Below are 23,673 nucleotides of genomic sequence, written 5' to 3' on the forward strand. Positions count from 1 at the left end.
TTTATTCCTATAAATTAATTTTAAAAAGTTGTTAGTTATTTTTAATTATAATTAATAATGAAATTTGAAAAGTTTTGGAATCTAAAAATTTTATCCCATAACAAATATATAAAAAGGTTTTCCTTACTCTTTCTTCAACTTTTTTCACGCAAAAACTTATCATTCTTTTTTCTTTGGGTATCTTTTTCTCCTCGGTGTCTTGCATTCTCTTTTATTTTAGTCAGATTTTTTGATATACCCTTCAAATTTTAGTTTAATTTTTTTAATCTGATAGTGTTGGAATCAAATAATTAAATATCAAACTTTAAAAAATTGAAATAATTAAAATTACAAAATAAATTTTAAATTATAAAGTTCATGTTGCTTTATATAATATTGGGATTTGAATGTTATTTTTGTAGATTTTTAAAATTCCTATGTTTTGTATATGGATGTCATTATTTATTTAGTAAAATAAAATGATAAATTTCATGTGCATTACTCTCTATTATCTTTAAAGGTAAGCAATCTCACTACTCGTTAAACCGAGCATAGCTCAAGTGGTTCATCTCTACCATCCTCCGACATGATCACCATCTAGATTTCAGCCCAAGGAAACAAGAATTAGAGACGACAAACCAACCACATTTTACATTGGGAAAGAAAATATAATCCTTCAGAAGATGTTTGAACTGATCTGAAGCAAACTCCACATCAATCTTACAAACAAACACAATATTTACATGAGCTGTTTGATTAGCAGCAATGGCACATACTGAACAGTCAGAAGCTCAAAGAAAGGATCAGGATTACATATATGGATTAATGCAAGAAACTCAAATTATAAATCAAAAGTGCAACAGACTACAGATTTCCAGAAATTCACCTTATCAATGGAAGGTGCCAGCTCTTCCTCTTCCTCTTCCTCTTCCTCTTCCTTATGGCTCCACTTCCATCAAAGCCCCAACTGAGTTTGTGTACTGGTGAAACTGCAATTATCATTTATACATATAACCATTCTAACTGCACACTCAACTCAGAAACATAAACTAAAAGAAAAAAGAATGTGAATTGCTTGGGAACATTTGATAATACTTTTGTTTCTCCTGTTTAGTAACAATTCCTTTCTTGCTTTTAAGAAATGTGTCCAAATTTGTGTACAAACTTTTCAAATAGAAATCTGGTTTTCGGTTTCCAACTTTTGAAAAACGTGAGCAAAAGCAGATAGAATGAATAAACAGGTGAAATTATGGGGTTCACCTCTTTTATAATATCCTCGCATTTATGTAGTAATTCTTGCTGTTTATGAACGCTGGATTCTCTTATGGAATTGGTTTTTGAAGTCACGGCATCAACCTGCCACCAAAATAAAGAGCAAACCAAATAAACAAGAATTCTTGTCATGAGAAAGTGAACTAGAGTAGGTCCATTTAAAAGATAAAGATTAAGAAGCAAAAAAACCTCCATGAGCACTGCTTCGACGTTGCTTTGCCTTTGTTCAAGATCAAGCCTCATGGATTCAACCTCCAACCGCACGTTGTTCAAATCCTTAGTAGCTTCCTCACATTTCACATCTCTCCCCTTCTCTGTCTGCCTTCTTAAATCTTCCAACTGTTGCACTGAAAGAAAAGAAGAAGACACATTGTTTTTACAAGAAAAAACAGAGAAAAGAATAGGGCACTAAACAACCAGTCCAATAATGAAGTAGAAGACTCCATTGAAAGCCACCTTTTGCTTGAAGTTCAACCATTTTGACCTGAAGCGACTTATCTAGAAGTTCCTCATCACTTAGCTTAGCTTTCAAGGCCTTAAACTCTTTTTCAACAGATTTAGCTGAGTTCACCTATTAAAAATTGGGCACGTCTTAGCCAATACAATTTTTCCATGACACCTCAACTGCACAAATGGCACATTCAAACCTGTTCCTGTATAGTGTGCATTTGAGCAAGATGCTTCGTCATTTTCCTGGAAACCTGAAAATGTTGCGTCAAGATTCATCATCACCAATAGAACATTTAATTTTTCAGAACAAGAACTTCAGGAAATACAATGTTCCAAGATGCATACTCCCAATGGGAGTGAAAGTGGCCAAAAGAAAAATAAATGAAAACAGCAAAAGGAAAATTCAGAATACATAAGGAATTAAACAAAGAAAACCCAGAAGCTAGGCTAAAAGATGTAACAAAAGAAAGAAAGCTGCCAAAACTTCGAGAGCCAAGAGACCATCAGCAAGCATAATTGTAATTTGGATCAAAATCAAGCCCAAGGATTCTGAACTTTGCCAAAAAGTGTATCATACTCCAACTTCCATTCAGAAAGCAGATCTAATCTTCTTCTTAAACGAGCTTCTTCTCAACATGCCATATTATTTAGCACTTTTGCAAACTCCCATAGAAAGTCAAGCCGCTTTTCATTGGAGAAGAAACCCAAAGAAGTAACAGAGTAAGGCCGATGAGAGGACATTGTATAGAAGAGACCTTTTAGAGGACTTTGGGGCAGGGGGGGATACTTCAACTTTAAACCCGAACACCAAAAGAATCCCCTTGTTCAAATAAGAGAAGCATGACAATAAAAACCACTTCAAATACTTGGACCAACGAAGTCTCTTTATCTGCTGAAACCAGCAAGAATAAGGAGGAAAACTCCTTGGAAACCAAATCATCAGCCTTTGAGACTTACAATAAAATGAAGTCTGCAAAGAGAATTCAAATCCCCGTGAAATCCACGTATAAAGGCACCTTTAAGGCCAAAACAAGGAAGCCTGACCAAGGATAACTCGAAAAGAAATGCACCAATTCAACATCTTGAAGATCGAAAATATTGTCTTAAAGCAGAGGAGTCAGCTTATTCAATAATGAGTATCAACCAAAAACTGGGACGAACAGCTACCCTGAAACATCAACTTCAAAGACAAAATCACCAAAGCACAGCCAAACCAAACACGTACCAGCCAAGCAAAATGAGAAACTGAGGGTTCCTTGCAGTACATAAACTCCTTACACATAGAAACTCAACTTTAATGATGATCCTTCACCTTAGAAGTTAAAGATCCAAATCGATTGGAATCAAAGTGATCCCCACTTCTTCAAAATATGGAGGAATGACTGTTTGGTTTGTATTTACTGACTTTCAACTTTCTGTTTTTCATTAAAGGGGTCTGAAAATCTTCCTAAGGACTGATCACAATAATCACCCAAAGAAAGGTCTATAGACTTTCGAGAAGAATCTAAGCTGCTAATGCTAACCAGTGCATCTTCATCTTCAAAATCGTTGTCTGAAATATCAAGGGTAGAATTCCTTCGAGCCTTACCTTCATTTGTGGAGTTTATTGAACCATAAGAGAGAGACATTTTCTTGTCTTTCTTACCTTCACAATGTCTTTCTCTTTCTTCATTGAAAGCTTCATTCAAGTTTACTTGCACTTCTTCAATAACTTCATCTAGATTCTTCCAGTACCGAGACTAAGGCTTTTGGAATTCCCAGACTTAAACTTTCTTTTTTTTTTTAAGTGTAAGAGACAATTTCATTGATGTGTGAAATTACAAAAGTCCAAGAAGGATTACGTAAGACACTTCCAATTTTTCAAGAGGGAAGTATAGCTATAGTGGTAGAAAATAGGAGAAGTTTTACACCAAGTGACAACTTTGTAAACTATAGCATCAAAAAACCTCTCAAAAGGTTGTTGTTTCTCGTTGAAGGTCCGCTGGTTTCTTTCGCCCCAAATAGTCCAAAGGAAAGCTTGTATAAAAGTATAAAACTCGTCCAAAGCAATTCTTTTTTGTTTTTGATAAGGTGCCCGACAAGAGTGGCATCAAGAAGGACAAGGGGATCATTTGGCAGAACTCTTTGACCATCCAAATGAGTTGAGAATGATCCTCCAAAAAGCAGAAGAATAGGTGCAGGCGGTAGAAAGGTGCGCTTGTGATTCCGAGCTGACTTTTCAAATGGTACACCACTGTGGAGAAAGGGCCATGTAGGGGAGCCTTCTCTGTAGCTTGCCATTTGTGTTGATGGCACGGTGACTAAGCTCCCAAAGAAAAAAACTGACTTTTTTTGGGCAAATACCCTTCCAAATAGCTTTGTAGAGACTAGATCTGTCCAGAAAGCACAAATGGGAGCCTCTTTTCTCAATGTTAATGCAAAAAGGAGGGAATAAGATTATTTGAGGGGCTCTCCATTCAACCAAGGTTGCTGCCAAAAAGAAATGCTACTGCCATCACCGATTTTGTAAGCCAGCCGGTCGAAAATCAGATTATGTGTCCTTAAAATGGCTTTCCAAGGGCTCTTAGCCGAGGTTAGGGAAGAAGAGATGGGTTTGTGGTTCCAGGATACTTTACCATATTTTGCCTCGATGACCTCCCTCCAAAAAGTCGTGTCCTCCCTAATGTATCTCCAATGCCATTTAGCAAGGATAATTCTATTTTTCATCTTCATATTTACAATCCCTAGGCCCCCTTCGTGGGTGGGTTGTTGTGTAATAGCTCTTTTGACTAGGTGGAGACCATTGTTTTCCTTATTGCCTTTCCAAACGAAATTTGTGAAGATGCTGTCCAGAATTTGAGCCACTTTAGAGGACAAAGGGAAGAGGGAAAGGTAATAGGCAGGGAGGTTTGAGAGCGTGGCTTGGATGAGGGTGTGGCTTCCACCTTTAGAGATGTAGGAGCTTTTCCAAGATAAAATGTGCTTTCGGACTTTCTCTATCATAGGATCCCAAAAAGTGAGAGACCGATGCTTGTAATGAAGTGGTAAGCCGAGATAAGTAGAAGGTCAGCTACCTCTTTTGCTAGCAAACTTCAATTCTAGAGATGACAGCTCGCTTTCCTCTAGATTAATCCCCAAGATTTTGGATTTTTGGTGATTTATGTTAAGCCCGGATGCTACCTCGAAGAGACTAATGATGTTGAACATGTTGGTGAGGGAGGAGTCTTCATATGGAGAGAAAAGGATGGTGTCATCTGCGATGGTGAAAGGACAAGGTGTTGCACCCAAAATCAAGGCCTTTAATAAGGTTGTTGTTTGCTGCATGTGTCATCAATCTACTAAAAACATCAACCAAGATAAATAGAAAGGGGAAGAGTGGATCCCCTTGACGGAGGAGACCCCTAAAAGCAATAATTTTACCCTGGGGATGACCGTTGATAATTAGGGAGAAATTTGCTGAAGAGACACAACCCCGAGTCCAATTTCTCCAAGTGTTTCCAAAACCTTTCGCGGCCAGAACCTCATCAAGAAAATCCAAATCAACTTTGTCGAATGCCTTTTCAATGTCAAGCTTTATGACCACTCCCTTTCTCTTTTTCCTATCTCATTCCTCAATGATCTCGTTTGCTATTAGAGATGCATCAAGAATTTGTCTTCTAGCTACAAAAGGATATTGTTCTTTGGTGATGGTGTGTGGCAGAAGTCTTTTTAGCCTTTCGGATAGAACTCTACCAATGATCTTATAAGGGTATGAATGAGACTGATGGGACGAAAATCTCCAACCTTTCGAGCATCAACCTTCTTTGGGATGAGACAAATATATGTTTCGTTGAGGCTTGCATTGATAATACCGTTCTTAAAAAAATCTTGGAACACCCTCATGATGTCGGGCCTAAGAGTGTTCCAAAATTGTTTAAACATCGGACCCATGAGATTTGTTTGTTCCTGAATCCTTTACTGACCTCCATATTTCTTCCTTTGAAAATGGTTGCTCTAAATCGGAACTTTGTTGAGCAGTAATTGGGTTCCAATCTAGAGGCGTGGGGAGGTATCTTGAGCCTTCTTTTTTGGTGTATAACCGATCAAAAAAAGAGAGAAATTCATGTTCAATTTCAACCTCTTCAAAGAGGCTAGTAACTTCCGATGAAAGGATTTCTGTGATGGAACTTTTCCTCCTCTTTGCAGCCACTGATCTGCGGAAAAAGGAGGTGTGTTTAGGTCACCTCATGTGGCATCTGGATTTGCACCTCTGTCTCCATAGGATCTCCTCTTTGGCCACGTTGGACAGCAATTGAGCTCTAATGGATTTCCTTCGGGAAGATTGAACAGAACCAACATCCTCTTCTATACTGGTCAGTAGGGAGAGCTCTGAAAGAAGTTGGTTCTTTTGTTGAATGATGTTTCCAAATGTGGCAATGTTCCATGTCTTCGAGACTTGTTTTAGCCCATTTAGCTTTTGTATAAAACAGGGCCCTAACCAGCCTCGGAGAGGAGTGTTATGCCACCAATAATCAACCAAAGGTTTGAAAGATTGGTGTTGAAGCCATGCATTTTCAAACCGGAAAGGGGTAGGGCCCCATTTTGCCAAGCCAAAAGAGAGATGGAGGGGGTAGTGGTCTGATGTCGGGCGATTTAACCGTTTTACCAAGCCATTCTGGAATTTTGCAAGGAAATCCTTGGTTGCAAGGAATCTATCGAAAGAGAGTGTTGGGTCCTCCCTAAAATCAGACCAGGTGTAGAGCCTGTTTGTTAAGGGGAGATCTTGTAAATTTGCATTCTCAATGAAGGAGTTGAAGCAGCCCATGTTTCTGGTTGGTCGACGGTAATTTGATTTCTCATGCGACCATCTGATGGAGTTGAAATCCCCACCAATGAGCCAAAACTCATATCAGAGGCACGAGAGATCTTCCATTTCTCGCCAGAAACTAGGTTTTTCCTCTTGATGGTCCATAGACTCCTGTAAGCCAAAATTTAAAACCATCAGAGAAGTTTATAAGGATGGTTAATGAGAAAAGGCCCATAGTGATGTCTGATACAAGGAGGGATCGTTCCACATAATAAGAATACCCGTTGAAGAACTAGAAGCATCCAAATCAGTCAAACCAATATCCCGAGAGCTCCAAAGAGACTTGATGGTGAGGTCGTCCACCTTGTCTAACTTTGTTTCTTGTAGGATGACGATGGTAGGATTTTGTTTGGTGATAAGGCTTTTAATCAAGGCGCGTTTGTCCCATGAGCCAAGACCTCTCGCGTTCCAAGAGATAATGATCATCGTGCAATAGGTGACCCACCGGATAGGTGTCGTAGTTGCTGGAAGATAAAAAGCCTACTAGTTTCCGTTTTCCTTTGTATTCTTTTCGGTTGGATAACATCATCTTTGTGACTTTGGAGGGGATGGGAAAGATGCCCATTCCCATAGTGCAGAGCCATAGGACAACCACCTGTAGGTATTCAGATGGGTGAATGGTGGGATCAAACAAGCAAAGAGGGGGATGTTGGATGCTTGCCTCGGGAAAGCAGGGGCAGAGCAATACTGCGAGAGGCCAATGTTTGCAGGGATGGCAGGAGATGCGGGGGAGGGGGGCTCAGTGGATAGAGGGTAAGTGCTAGAGATTCCTTGTTCGGAATCAGAGAGAAAGAGAGAAAAACAAGGGAGTTTGTGGAGTGTTTAGTACCTGGAAAAAAGAAATACGCTTTCTCTACAATGTTAACAGCAAGTTTTGGGCCTTCAAGGAGCAGAGTAGGGTTATGGAGGGATGAAGACTGATGAGAGTGTGGAGAGATGGGAAGAGGTGTAGGTGACATGAGATTGAAAAGGGGTTATGGCCAAGGAGCGGGGGAGGAAGAAGGATAATTGGTGAAAGATGGGGCTGGTGATAATGGGATACGGGCATATGGGTTATTTGGGGGTGATAGGAAGTCAAGAGAGGGCGGTTTCAAAGATGGAGATGTTGAGCTTTTTTGTGAAAGATTGGGTGGTGTGGGACTCAAAAGAAAGGGATTTTGTTGAGAGGTTGATGGTGATGTTGGCCTTTTTGGTGAAAGAACAGGGGAAGTGATAGGTGGTGCGGGAATCGAGGGAAAGGAACTTAATAGAGAGGTTGATGGGTCACAAGAGGCGGCAGAGCATGTCAGGGTGTGGGGCCCAGCAGCTTCAGGATAAGTACGAGGAAGGAAAGTGGTCAGAAAGCTTTATACCTCGTGTTACTCCAAACTTTCTTTTAGAGTAAAAGAAAGCAAAAAGTGTAATGTATTTCCTTCTAGGCAAAGTAACTACATGCAATAATCGAGGAATCAAGATTTACATTAATGTTGGCAGAGTCCACAACATTAATTACAAAAGCCTATAAATCTTTCTCAGGGAGGCTTCTCGAAAAAACTCCATAATAATCAAGGGGCAGGACTTGATATAAAAAAAATTTTTTTATAAGAAACCAACCTTTTCATTGAGACCAATGAAAACATAAACACATATACAAGGGCATACAAAAAAGGAGCCAAGAATGAGGAACCCTACGTAAAGAAAGGGCTTCCAATCCAAAAGAATAAAACCTAACTGATAATTACAAAACAAATTTGAAACAGACCTAAAGAAAGGGCTTCCAATCCCAAATAGCCTTCATGTCTCCTTCCACCCCCCTAAAAATTCTGTTGTTTCTTTCCAACCAAATCCCCCACAAAATCGCTAAGAAACAAGTCTGCCACAAAAAACTCCCTTTCTCACGAAAAGGAGGAAACCAAAGCACTTCCTCCAAATCTCTATGGCGAACCTAAGCCACCTCAAAAATCTCAAAGAACCGCCCCCAAATTAGGGGTGCTCAAGGAACCCGACAACCCGACGAATCCAACCCAACCCGTGGGTTGGGTTAGGTTGGGTTGGAAAAATCCCAACCCGACCGGGTTGGGTCGGGTCTCGAGTTGACTTTTGAAAATCCCAGGTCAACCCGACCCGACCCGAGATTATATGTTTTTTTTATATTACTAATAATCTAATATTACATATATATATATAATAAATTAACAATTATTAATTAAAATCTTATTCTTTATATTCAATTTCATCCATCCATTTCATTAAATCTCAACCATTGATTTTAGGTTTCAATTCTTTCCTCTCCATTTTAAATCTTTGATTCTCTCTCTTCTCTGCCATTTTCTTTTTCAATTTCATCATCCTCTCAAGTCTCCCCCATCTCTCTCTACAATCTCGCCGCTGCCGCTTTGCTCCCGTCTCGACCTTTCGCTGCCATCGCCGCCTTGCTCCCGTCTCGACCTCTCGCTGCCGCCGCCGCCTTGCTCCCGTCTCGACCTCTTGCCGCCGCCGCTCTAGTCTCCACCTCTCGCCGTCGCCGCTGCCGCTTTGGTTTACTCTTTCTCTCAACGCCTTATTCAACTAACAACAAAATCTCTTGAACTATTAAAATCTCATCTCATTCTGTTGGGTTTTGGCCCAAAAAGCTTCAATAATCACCCTAGGACCTCCTAAATAAAAGGGACAACATAAGCTATTGATAATTTCTACACTGTTAGCAAAGTTCTCTGTTTTATATATATTAGGTCATATTATATTTTTAGGCTAACTATTTCATTATATATATTGAAAACAGATTTGTTCGGGTAGTAGATCCGTCCGTTGCTGGTCAAAAAGTAAATTAAATAAGATTTTGAATTTATATTTGAATTTGTGCTTACATTAAGATTTTGATTTTTCTATATTTTTTTTTGTTCATGTTATAAACAAAACAAAAGTAAATTAAATAATCAATTAAGAAAAAAAAAAGAAGAAGAAGAACCGGACTAGGTTGGGTTGGGTTGGCCATCGTTTTACAACACGTCGGTTCCCACAAATTCCCAACCCGAAAATTCGGGTTGGTCCCAAAAACACCCCCAACCCGACCCTACCCAACCCGTGAACACCCCTACCCCAAATATCCTGGGAAAACTGGCAATGCCATAAGATGCGATCAAGATCCTCCGAATCCTGCTTGCAAAGAACACACCATTGTGACACCAAACAAGAAGAAGACCACCTCTGAATATGATCCAAGGTGTTAACCTTTCCAAGACCTATCACACAAAAAACCTATCTTCTTTTGAATTTTCCCTTTCCAAAGCAAGACAAACACCAGGGCAGCGGGGGAGTGTCAGGGGAACACAAAAGCTTAAAAAATGAACTACAACAAAAACCCCTAAAGGAACTAGGGGACCAGACTCGAAAATTCTTCCCATCACAAAAGAAAGGAGCATCAGAGAGCATATGAACCAACTCAGCCACTTCCAAGACTGTCTGTCAGTCAAAGACCGATTGAGGCTTAAGGAAATAGACAACCCTTCCCCCTTAAAATCTAGACGGAGGCCACCAAATGCAACCTCCTATCCAAGAAAAGAAAAAGACGAGGGAATAAAGAACAAAAAGGGTTTTCACCCACTCAAAGGTCTTTCCGAAAATAGGTCTCATGACCATCCCCAACTACACAAGACAAAAATTGGGAGGAGAAAGGAAAACCAGAGGAGATCGCCTTCCAAGGGTTATTAGCACAAACCTTAAACCCTCCGTCTTGGGCCCAGTCAAAAGGGTGCAGCTCATACTTACTCACGATAATCCTCTGCATAAAGCATTAGGCTCTTGGAAGAACTGCCACAACCATTTAGCCAAAAGGACATCATTTTTACGTCTCAAATTCCCAATGCCCAAACCTCCTACTGCACAGCATAGAAACAACCCCCAATTAACTAAGTGAACTCCACCCCATTCGTCAACCCCCTCCCCCAAAGGAAGTCTCTCATGATTTTTTCGAGCACTTATAAACTGCCACAGGGGCTTTAATAAGAGAGAGGTAGTACGTAGGGGTGAGCATCGGTCGGTCGGGGTCGGTTTTTGGCCGACCTTGACGCCGAAAACCGACTTAGTCGGTTTCGGTCAGTCGGAAACTTTCTTTTTTCTGTCTCTGTACAAACCGACCGTTTAACCAACTGTTCGGTCGGTCGGTTTGGTCGGTTTCTAGAATGTACTAAATTCGAAACTAAAAAGGTTCTAAATGAGTGGTTTTGTGACTAAAATACAGGGGAGATCTAATGAAGAAAGAAAGTGAAGAAAGGGTAGAGAGGAAGAACATGGAAGAAGAAAGAAAGAGAAGAAAGGGTAGAGAGGAAGAACATGGAAGAAGAAAGAAAGAGAAGAAAGAGTAGAGAGGAAGACATGGAAGAAAGAAAAGAAAGACGGAGAGAGAAAACGAAAAAGAAAAGAAGGAATGGGTCATGGGATAAGAAAGAGCGAGAAAGTAAAAAATAGGATAACAATGAAGGGCTATTGAAAAGCCACGTAGGTGGGAAGAAAAAATGGTAAAAAGGTAAAATATAATAATAATAAATATATATATATAAAATAAATATATATAATTATATATATATAAAAAACTCACGTGAATCATGTGAAACATAATTTTTTAATTTTACATTTTCTCACGCACGTGGCTCTCTATTAGCCATCCATTTTTGTTCTCTTTCTTTTCAACTTCTTTCTCCTCTCTTTTTTCCCTCTCTTCTTTTTTTGTTCTCCTACGTTCTCTCTTTTCTTCTCTTTACTTCTTTCTTCTTTTTCACTCGGTTAATCATTTATCCTCTTCTTCCTCTCTCGCAGCTCTCTCTCATGGAAGAAATTTTAGATTTTTTCTTTTTTTTTTTCAAAAGTTGGTTGGTCGGTCGGTCGGTTCTTGTGATATTGGAAGAGCCGACCGACACCGACCGATTCGTCCTTTAAACCGACCGATCGACATCGGTTCGGTCGGTTTTAGTCGGTCGAATCGGTTTTTCGGGTTCGTTTTCTCACCCCTAGTAGTACGTCGGAATCCCACTTAAAGCTGCCCAAATAAGCGTTTATCTTCCTCCTTTAGGAAAAAAAAACCTTTTTTCCACTAGGAAAGACACTTCTAGATGATCCAACACTGGGGCCCAAAAGGGAAGAGTCTTAGGATTATGCCCCAAAGGAAGTCCCAAATAGGATGTCAGGAAAACACTCCCTTCGCACCCTACCAAGGGAGCCCAATGTAGAAGTTTGGCAGCATCACAATTAATACCCAAAAGCAAACTCTTGCCTCTATTAATCTTGAGCCTTGAGCTAGCCTCAAAAAACGATAACAGGATGTTAAAGTTACTAAAAGAGTCTTCCTTCCTCGAACAAAAGAAGAGAGTATCATCAGCAAACTGAAGATGGGAAAGATTTGTCCCGTCTCTTCCCACAACAAAACCCTCTAAAACCCCCTTGACCACACCTAAAGAAACCAAAATCCAACTGTTTGATATAAAATTATTAGGACGTTAACATTAAAAGCTCCTAACCTACTGATCTTTCCAAAAATCCGGCTGTTGGATTAATTCCTTATTAGTGTCGAGGCATCCTTTCAAGACAACTGATTCCTTTTCAGATATTAAATGTGGCTCTTCAGTCCCCGTAGAGATGGCAACATAGCGGAGCGGGGCGGAGCCTATGGGGCCATTCTCATCCCCGCCCCATTGGGGATTTTTTCCCCATCCCTGCCCCGTCCCCGAAATTTTGGGGTGGGGACGGGGCGAGGATTCCCCGATCGAGGACAAGTTCCCCAATATTTTTTATATTTGCAATTTTAATTATTAATTTTTTTAATTAATTTTTGTTATTACTAGTATAAAAAGTGAACAAAAAGTAGCTAAATGGGATATTAGCTTGGGTTTTAAAAAAGTTAAAAAGTATTTATAAAATTAATATTATATTAATATTATTATATAAAAAAATAGAAAAAGTAATAAAATATTAACGGGGCGGGGACGGGGGGAGCTCCCCTCCCGTCCCCCTCGAGGACCCTGATTGGGATCCCCGGTTTGACCCCGTCCCTGGGACGAGGATTCCCCGACCCGATCAGGTCAGGTACCCGCAGGGATCGAGTCCCGCAAGTTTTTTTGCCATCCCAAGTGTCCAATGTGCGATCTTTGAGGAAGAAACCCTTCTTAGCTTCTTTAAAAATCGTGCTTGCATGCACATTAATGAGGTTGTCTGGAATCCCTTTGGATTGCTTAACCGCATTCACATTAGGCGAGAAACATTCAATGGATTGCTTGCCCTGCACCTTGTGGTCAGCTGAGAGACTGCATGTGATCTCCGTTTAATATGCTGGTAGTTGGAGGGCATTCATATCTATAAATAAAGGGCCTAACAAAGGGCCTAACAAGAGAAGACTTTTCATCTTCCAGAATTTCTAGAATTCAATTGGAGTCAAAAGAATTAGGAAAATTCTTAGGATCCAGATCTTCAAACAACCAAATCTTCCTCAATGGAAACCCTGCCCTCAAACTTGATAATCTTATTGTGAAGGAATTAAATTTTGGATAAAAAATCTCTATGAAAGCGGCCAGAAAACCTAGGCAATTCTGTTGAACTTGGATGTAAGTCGTAGAAGAATCATAGAGATTTAAAGACTTTGAAGAAATACTCATCAGACCTCCTCAATGACTTTCAATAGCCTCAAAGGCTTGTCTTGTACAAAATTCAAGAGTTAAGTCTATCACTTTAATCCAACCTCCATAGCCAAAAACCACATCCTTCTTGCTAATTCCATCCCTCTAACTTAAAATGACCAATTTTCTTCCACTTCCAAAATAGCTCCTTTTTACTTAGCATTCTACCATCTTCCAGTTTCATTAATGCTTTATCAATTATAAAGGGATTGAGAAAGCATTTTTGAGAAAACCGATCACCAATTGAATATTTATTAAGCTACCAAAAATTCTACATTGCATGTTGAGACATATACCCATTTTCTCTTAACATGTATATATATAGATTTGCTACCATTGGGATTAGTAACATTAATATAAAATGGGCAACAGAGTAAAAGGAAGAAAGACGTTTAAATCAGAAAAGATCTCTTAACATGTACTAATGAAAGCATATTAGCGGAACAATCTCAACTGGATACTGGGGATTTGAACTTGTGCTTGTGCCTATTCTGGATCAAACCTCACAATAGGTAAAATAGGTTGTGTGGATAAAGAAACCTATTTTCTTCTACTAAATACAATAATTCCAATGAACCAAGCAATGTAGAGGGGATTTGGGCTATAAAGCTCAACTGAAATATTAGAGCTTTAGGAACAAAGAGTGTTACGCCTCTTTATATTTTATAATGGTATGATATTATCCACTTTGGGCTCACTAGAACTACCAAGTAAATAAACTAATAAAAATTCAAGATAAATATTCAATATGATGTGATCTAACGTTAAATTTAGAATTTTAGTAACAGAAAAACACAAGAGGTAAGCAGACACGAGACCCATTCCAGCAATAAAATAATAATAATAAAACACACTTAAAAATTGGAGTTGATGCAAAAACTAGATAAACCATGAAGAGAAGAAAGTATTTTGCATGTAGCAGCCATGTTGAGGTAAGTGGCATGAGGCATGGCATTTTTGGGCAATAGTGCCTTGAAGGCATCCATGGCGAGCGGCTTCAACATGGTGCTAGCCATGGTGCACCATAGCCATAAGGCAAGGTGAGCGCCATAGTGAAGTCGAGCGAAATAATGGCCTAATGGGCCCTTTTTAAATATCTTTTAAGGCTTTGAAATCCACAAGGCAGTTAAAAAAAAGAATTCTATTTTAATCCCACGAAAGTATCAGAAAATGAGGCTAGCCAAAAGAAACCCACGAAAACCATACCCACCCCATTGAAACCAACTGAAGCAAAATGTAGCACAAACTCAATTTTAGACCAAAAATATAAATATATTTAGATAAAGAGAAATAACATAAATGAACCAACCAGCATAATCCTAAATGGGTTACCTTTGAATAAACCTCAACAATGCCAGTCTTTTCCTGAAAAGCTTGCATCGCCAATCTTTCTGCATTCTTTGTCTCCTCCCTAGCTGATTTCTTCTCCTCCAATGCCCTCTTTTAAGTAGAAGAGAAAATTGAACTCATTATTTATTGAGAAAATTTTTCAAAAAGCACCTAGTGCACTGTTATCAAACATAGGGAAAATTTCACAAATCACCTCTATACTATAGGAGTTATTTACAATTATAACCTCGAATTTTTATTTGATCGGTTAACCCTTGCACTTCATAAAGTGTTTCTTATTACGTGTCTTAATCTATGTTCTTACTTGCTCAATCATAACTCCAGCCCTAACTTTGACCTCAACCTTAATTTTCTTAAATTATTACAATGTATTTTATAACTGCTATCAGATTGATAGGGAATTCATTGTTAAGGTAGGAAACGGTGCATCCACTCTTTTGGACTGGCCATTGGGCGGGTTCGGAACCTCTCTATCGTTCCTTGCCTCTTTTCTTAGAGTTGTCTACAAAGAAAGAAGCTTCTATCCAATATCTTTAAAATACATCCAATCAGCTGGAATCTTACTCCAAGGAGATGGCTCAAAGAAGCAGAAATCACAGAATGGGCCTCTCTCCCATCTATTGACCGCTCACCAGTCCTCACATAGGGATAATCACAGAATGGGCCTCTCTCCCATCTATTGACCGCTCACCAGTCCTCACATAGGGATGATCATTGATATGAACGCAAACAATAGTGGATTCTTTTCCAAAAAATCTCTCGCTACAACTTGCCTCCCATGGTTCAAAAGCAAATCTAATCATCTACCAAGAAATTTGTAAAGGAACCAAAAAATTTTTAAGTTATTCTTATGGGAACTGAGCCGCCATTGCGTCAACACTCATGATAAACTGCAAAGAAGAATCCCTTGGCTTTTCATCTCTCCAGGATGGTGTCCCTTATGTGAAAAAGATTCTTTTGGGAACACATTGTATTCACTTTTCGTTGGTCTACACGACTCCAGGGGATCCTTTCTCATCATTAGCTATGGTTCTAACCGGACATCCATTTAAGAAAAGTGAACTTTGTGGATCAACATCATCAAACCCTTCTTGTGGTCAACATGGACAGTGAGAAACTACCATTTATCTTTTTAAGACAAGGAGATAAGCTATGATAGCTTCTTAGACACTTTTCTTTTTGGCGTTGTCTTGGTGTAAATTACATCTGATTTCCATAGTTATGATCTATCTTCACTCACTTCCTAATGGAAAGGTTTTTTGTAACTTCCCTTGGATAGGGGTCTTCCCCTCTTTTTTTAACTTCATACCATCTATGAAATCAAATGTTTCTTATCGAAAAAACAATGGATTCTATATCCTTTTCGCAAGTTTGATCATGGCTCTGACCCAACCCCAACTCAAAGTTTTTTTTAATTTATTATTATGTATACCATGTACCTATCCCAATCCCACCCAACATTGACCACAACAATAGCCTTTAGCTCAAATTATGAATATACCCATCCCCTTATCTCAAGCAATTTTCTTGATCCATAGAAGGTTAGTTAGGCTTAGGACACAATTAACACTCTTCATTCGAGTTTAAAAGACTCCCAACATAATTGTGACGAGTAACTATTTCAATTTTTCCAATGTACCCGTTCTCCACTAGTTGTCATTGTCCAAACCACCAACTTAACAGCGAGACTTTAACTAATCAATTAATTAATAATTTTTTAAAACTTTATTTTGATAATTTAACAATTTTATTTTAAACAATATATAACTCATCAAAATTCAAATATATCTTATATTCTCCAAACATTAATGACCATTTCATACTTAGTATTTTAATAATTTAATTTAAAATAATCTTCTAATAGTTGATATAATTGTTTTTAATTTTTTAGTCTAAAAAGAATTTGATAAGAAATAGTTTCATTGATGTATGAAAAATTGATGTATGAAAAATTCAAAAAGGAGGGAAACAACCTCAGTCCAAAGGAGTTGCATAAAACTTCTTGGATAAAAACAAAGAAAATTTATGATGGTGAAAAAGGGGTGTAGTGTTAATTTACACCAAGAGATGCCAAATACACTATGTAATTTAAAAAATAACAATAATAATAATAATAAATAAATAAATAATCTTATCATATAGTTGCTTTTTGTCACAAAATAACCTATGATTTTTTAATCTAAAATTTAAATTCAACTATAACATCTTTTGCCAACCTGAACATAGTTCAATTGGTTAAGTCATATATCCTCGACCGAAAGGTAGTGGGTTTGAATTCTCTCCCCCACATGTTGTACTATAAGAATATTGTAACATCTTTTATTGTTTACTCTTACAGTTTAGTTTTGGTATTTGCATTTTCCAATCAATTATTATTAGGGAGTCATAATGGAAAGGTTTAATTGCAACGGTGTTGTAAGTTTGAGGCGTAAATTGCTTAAATTAAAAGTCTCAAGGTCCAAAACTCCTATAGTTTAGGAACGATTTTTATATTTTTACCTAAAATATAAGACCACATGAAATATAAACAAAGTAAAAAGTTTAACGTAGCACTAACATCTAAATTTTGTTATTCAGTTAATGCCATATGACAATGATGCATCACACTGTTGATACCTAATTATATAGTATTGGCCATTGGTTGTGTACGTCTGCCATATTTATATAAGGAGAATATAAACATTATTTCTGTTAAGAAAATGGGGGTATAAAGAACATAGAACCAAGGGAAAATACCTGCAACTTATCTGGCGATTGAACAATTTTTGAACGCAAATTTGCATTTTCTTGGACACTTTGTACCAAGAGAAATTCTGCGTTAGAAATCTGAAAATATACAAAAGAAAACCATGAGGACATGGCAAAAAAAAAAAATTTTGTAGCAAAGAAACAAAATTTTCATTTAATGAAATTAAAAATTAAAAAGATAGAAACAAAAGATCCTAAATAAGGATCATAGTCGATCCAACCTAAAGCCTAGAAAAACACAAGAACTCAAAATCCAACTCAAAAAACCAAAACAATCTCAAACAAAGACAGCCAGAAAAAAAGAGTATCCACACATTACTTACACTAACAGACACTTGACACCCTAACAAAATAACTTTTAACAAAAAGCTAGGCATCGTCTGGAACTCTAGCCACCATGATTAATCACTCGCTTAAGGTTTCATAAAGAACAACATCTTCAAAGCCACAAACCAAAAGCATCATCTTCTATTAAAGACCAGCAACAAGAAAAGCAAAACCAGAAGCACACAACTCTTGCTACAGTTTCAGTAACCTTTTTATTACAAACGACCTTTCCTTTCCACTTGAGATATAATCCAGAAATGTTTCAGATTTCAAAACTCCAAAGAAAGTTATAACTAGCCTCTTTTTATCTACTTTTCTCTAACCTTCTTTTTTTCTTTTCTTTTCTTTTTTCCTCTCTCCTCTCTTTTCTTACTCTACAACTTTCTTCTCTTTTTTCTTCATCTTCTTTTTCCCTTTTTCTCTTTTTACCAGAATAACCATAATTTTATCTTAAATTAGTCTCCAACTACTTGAAGAAAAAAACAAGAGCAATACCATCTTTATTTGAGAAGCCTCACTCACTGAATATAGATGAATCTATATCCAGAGAACCTTATACCATATAGTCCTTCTCCTTAAACAAAGAAAACAGTGTTACAACTTCAAAAACTTATACACCAATTTCCTTTAACGGCATCTGATAGCCATTGAGCAGCCTTTACTAAGAACTTGTACAAAATATTAACTACAAAGCAAATAAAGGAAAACCAAGAAACGTAAATCTCCAAACGAGAGTAATATATAAAATAATTGGAGGACACACATCAGATGAGAATAATTGAACAAGTCACACCATTCATCTCTTTGTTGGAGATCTTTACTTAGCTTTCCTTAACTGTTTTGGCAGAGAAACAAAGAATTACAGCAAGATATATCTCAAAACTAGAGTAATTGCTAAAACTTTTGGAAAGACCACACCAAGAGAAGAGACTGCTACTAGTTTAACAAAATCAAGTCTCTCAAACCACTCTAACCGTTTTTCATTGAAGATTTCAAGATTCTTAAATTTTTTTTCATACACCACATCATGGCTTTGACTGCACTAATCCACATTATCTTTGCTTTTGTTCTCGAACCACAACCTTCCAACAAAGACTAAAGATTCTTTGCTGCACCAACCTTGAAGACCCACAAAAGACCAAATTATTTGAGTAAAGCTGCCAAATCTTACAACTATATTGACAATGAAGAAAAGGTGGCTGATATCTTCTTCCTTCTTCAAACAAAGAACACACTTATTTAGCCTCAAACCACTCTAACCTTTTCTCATTGAAGATTCTTAATTCTTTTCATACGCTACATCATGGCTTTGACTGCATTAATCCACATTATCCCTGCTTTTGTGCTCAAACCACAACCTTCCAACAAAGACTCAAGATCTTTGCTGCACCAACCTTGAAGACCCACAAAAACCAAATTCTTGGAGTATTTCTTTTGACACGGCTCCTTGTATAACAATCTAGGACAATGCACAACAAAAGTTTAATAGTAAAAGTAACAACAATAAAAGACTTTTCAAAAATCGCGAGTCAAAAATATAATTACATCAACAAATATATTTTTTTTAGATGAAAAAAGCCCACACAAAAAGGACCAAACAAAAGTAGGGGCACAAAAGCAAATTACAAGAAAGGCCACCAGTTTTTGGTAATATAAAATAAAAGATCATTTCAAAAAGTATAGAGTTATGAGTACAAAGGAAACCATCATAGTTGGTTCATTGGTCCAAAGGGGCTAGGGTTAATTAAGTGGGAATGGGTTCAAACCCCATGATGGCTCCTCCTATCTTAGGAATTAATTCCTATGTGTTTTCCAGCACCAAATGTTGTAGGGTCAGGCGGCTACCATGGGAGATTAGTCGAGGTGCGCACAAGCGAGCTCGAACACTCACGGATATCAAAAAAAAAAAAAGGTTGAGTACAAAGGGAGGCATTAAAGTGAATCAACCTTCCACTTCTTCTCGGGACCCATCTAACCCCATAAATGTTCTCCTATTTGTTTCCAGCTAAATAAATCACAAAACAAGAAAGAAGCTAAATTGCCAAAGCATATGGCTTGTCCCCCAAAATGGAGGATCTAAAACGACTCCCCCATTATCCCTCAAATGCTCAACCTCATATAAAGAGATATCAAAACTCTATAATAGACAACCTGACACTATGGAAGCAAAAAGGCATGACCACAAATGATGAAACCACACCAAGACAAGACACACAAGTTTGGATCAAGAACAAAAGTGGAAACTCTCAGCAAAAATTCTTTTACTAATCCTCCCAAAGGCTATTTGAATCCTTTCATTTCTCTTAGTGAAAGTTTTGTTTCTCATTTTTGTATAAAAAGAAAAAGATCCTTTACAGGGCAACGAGCTCATAAATTAATTGAACCTTCTTCAAGCTTTTATTCTCGCCCCCCTCGGCACGAACCTAAACCAAACAAAGCTTCCACACACACACACACACAACCAAAAGAAAAAAAAACAAACAAACAAACATCTTAGGAGATGACGGTAAAAAGATTTACAAAACAAAAGAACCTGGTTCGAGAGGAATCATCGGGTCTTTAAAGGGATTGAATCTTGCTATCGGGATCTTTTGGTATTCTTTCTCTAAAGATTTTTAGGAATTATGAGTTCTTGCATATCTTTACCAATTGGGAATCCTTTTTGTAACTCATTGATCCTGTGAGAATCCTTTTTGTAAACCATTGATCTTGCGAGGGTACCTCATCTTCCCTTTTTTTTATGGGTCCATTTCAGTTTCAAGAAACATAAATATATATATATATATATATATATATATAGAGAGAGAGAGAGAGAGAGAGAAATCTCTATCAAAAAGAACTTAAACCCCATGTTCAATCTTTCTACTCCTAAACTTTAAAAATAAAAAATAAGAAGAGGATTATCCACCCATAAAAAAAAAAACTCCCCTTCCTCATTAACTATCACCACATGTTTGTCACATGAACGAAAAAGCAATGGTGATTAAACTAGAGTCTAAACAATTATTATCCTCCTGTCTTATGAACATAAAAGTAAAATTACAGTTTTTAATGATCTAACCTTCTCATCCATTTCTCCAACTTTCTCTTTCAACTTCCTAATAGAAGCGCGCAATGACATCTGCTGATTGTTAAGGCCTCCAATTATCTGATGTAGTTCTTTCACTTTAGCATCAATATCTTGAACAAAGGGTATTTCCCTTTCTCTTGCTTCATTGTACTCTGCAATCTCTGCATTCAACTGTAACACACAAATTCAACCCAATGAAAAATATAATATATATCTACCCTTTTTCAAATAAAAAAGATAAGCTGAGATCTAAATACCTGAGAAATCTTAACCTCCCATTCTCTTTGCTGGTCACCAAGAGTATTCACTTCATTAATAATTGGTGCATGGAGAACTATTTTGGCATCTCTTCAAACGGAAATACAACAATGATAACTGATAAGCAACATATATTTATATATATTATGCTGCATTGTAGAGATTCTAAAAATGAAATTCATTCAAAAGACAATAAAAAGAAAAAACTATATATCCTTATCAAAGTAGCCAGCATGGAACTCCCTGTGTACTCAATAAGAAAATGGAGCTGTGTGATGTAACTACCAAGAAGAAATCATGACAGCATCTAAAATATAACAAATTGAAGTGATAAATTTTTATTATCTCGTCTGTCTGTTTATCTAATCATTATGAAGAAAACATGCCTACCATGACGGGCTAGAAAATTTATCAGATTTCGTAGACCAGTGCACAATGTCATTCAATTAAAAAACATCTCAATAAGCCAATAATAAAATTAACAACAAGCAAAATTATAAGCTGTGGCCTTCATTAGATATTATGTGATTAGCAAAACTTACATAAATACGGCAAACATGAGTAATAGTTAAATAATAAACTCATTTAATTTAGTTGTTTACTAAAAATTGTTATACGATTCATTAGAATCTCATTAATAAGCTTAGAATTGATTATAAAATACTTGGTTAATGCTACACGCTAAGTTAGCTAACTAACCCATGAAGACCTTATAAACCAAATTAATAATCTGTTACTCTAGTTTTTTTCATGTGTAAACAGCGAGAGAGAATGTGGAGGACGAGAAGAAGATAAAGGCCATACTTGTGAATGCAAAAGTTCAGCATTGTACTAAGGAAAATTTCAGTCCTATCTGTATCAGGTTTTATTAGATCTTTCAACGTAAACTTTTTTGAGCAGTCAAGAGAGGCAATGACATGCTTTAATTTGAGGTTCAGCTTCATTATCCGGACTGAATCCATATGCAGATCAGGGTTCTCAAGCTGATCTAAGGCAGCAAACTCAACTTGTCCCTGGTCTTCCCTGCACCAATATCCAACAACCATGAAACCTGACCTTTCTTAAAACGGATTCAAGCATAGAGCAATTAGAAGTTCATAGTTATGATACTTCATGGATCTAGAATGGAAAAAGAGTGAGGGAACTTCATGAACACATTGATAATGAAACTTGAGTTGTGCACGACATATCCACACCATAAATTTCATAGACGTCAAAATGTTGAAAAGAGGGAGCGATTGCTAACATACAAATAAACTTTTTCCTGTCTCTTTCCTTTGAAAACTTAGTACAAATACTTGTTAATGTAAAGGCTATGAACAGAGGAATTACTCATGGAGAAAGTCAAGGTAGATCAATAAACGTGTGTAAAGATCTGAAACCAGATCTGGTGAGGGGTGGAGGAGGTCCCCCTCTGTTACAGCAGCAATTTGAAACTGTGCAAGTAGCAACGCAATGTCTGCGGGCGGAAGCCTTAGCAATCCATACTTTGACATCGCCAATTATGTCTCTTCAATACCTAGAAATATAAAAATTCAGGATTAGAGCAAAAAAATTGCAGCAGCAATAGATAAGGAAGACCACACGATAAAAATTGACACCGGTCACTAAAGAATTCAAAATTGCGCGTGGATAAGGATAAATTCCCTCTACCAAGTAATTGAGGTGAGACTCCAGGTAAACTAAACAATAACCAACATGTACATCAAGCAGTCCATTAACAATATAGCAAGTGTAGTTTAAAAATTCAAAGCCAACCAAAAAACCAAGCAATTTATACATTCAAGAGCAAACATCCCCACAAGTAGGAGCTACTTACACCCAATTTCCTAATACGCTACTAAGCTCGCCTCAAGGTTCCTACTAACCCCACACTAAAACCTCTTGGGTTAGGAGTGGGTTGACGCCGAAGAGGTTCAGGCTTCCAAATCCACGCTTGCTGGTCCTATGCCGAAAATCGATGAATAACGCCGATTTGAGTCTAAATAAGAGTGCGTCGATGCCGAAACAATGCGGCTGGGGGTGAGTAACTCAAATCGGGCTTCGCCTAGGTGTGGGTTACCGCCAAACGTCACCGAATCGATGAAAAAAATGTCACGAACTCGCCGGCTTCACGAATCTAAGATGCTGTCACTACTACTGTCGAAGACCACCGGAGAAGCCGCGTATCAATCTTTAAGCACAGAGACGCATACTGATACCGGGCAATTGTTGTCGATGCCGACCGCCGGTAAGCTACCGCCGTGGGGATCGTCGAAGAACACTACAGGGGGCGTTGCCGCTGTCGAGATGAAGCATTGCCAAAGGTCAGACAACGCCCGAAGAACTGCCGCCACGAACTGTCGTCAAAACTGTTCTTCGCGCTGCTGTTACGATCATTAGATCTCGCCGGACGAAGTTCAAATCGCCGATAGTTGTAGATATCGCAGATCTGACTTTGTTAGAGCGTAGGTCTTAAAGATCTGGGAGTCGGAGGCCGGAGGATGTAGAGAACCCGTCCAAAATGGGCGGGAAAAGAAGAGGGGAAATTGGGATTTCCACCCCTATTATATAACTCATTTGACCCCTTTTTTAAAAAGACTTAATTTGTGACCTCCTCCCACTTTTTGTCTTGGTAAAATTACCAAAACTATCCGAGTTTACTTTAAGTAAAATTCTTCATCAAATCTCTTCTTTCAACCCTTACCATTTTTTTTAAATTTTGAATCTAATATAGATTAATTTATTAATTAACAAATCAATCCACACAA

The 23,673-nt window shown here is 37.8% G+C and overlaps 1 protein-coding gene across 1 annotated transcript; it reads right to left on the reverse strand.

The window, feature by feature from the left end:
• Nucleotides 1-603: 603 nt before the first annotated feature.
• LOC111024175 (kinetochore protein) lies at nt 604-23,453 on the reverse strand. The gene is given in 13 exon segments (XM_022301787.2): nt 604-919; nt 921-968; nt 1,240-1,335; nt 1,441-1,598; nt 1,708-1,822; nt 1,899-1,952; nt 14,503-14,610; nt 17,257-17,346; nt 20,657-20,836; nt 20,923-21,013; nt 21,728-21,946; nt 22,256-22,442; nt 22,743-23,453. Coding segments are annotated over 12 exon segments (1,422 nt in total). The 5' UTR covers nt 22,420-22,442; nt 22,743-23,453; the 3' UTR covers nt 604-820.
• Nucleotides 23,454-23,673: the final 220 nt, after the last annotated feature.

This window comes from Momordica charantia (assembly GCF_013281855.1).
Source record: "Momordica charantia cultivar OHB3-1 chromosome 4 unlocalized genomic scaffold, Mcharantia_2.0 BLBB01000004.1, whole genome shotgun sequence".
NCBI lineage: Eukaryota > Viridiplantae > Streptophyta > Magnoliopsida > Cucurbitales > Cucurbitaceae > Momordica > Momordica charantia.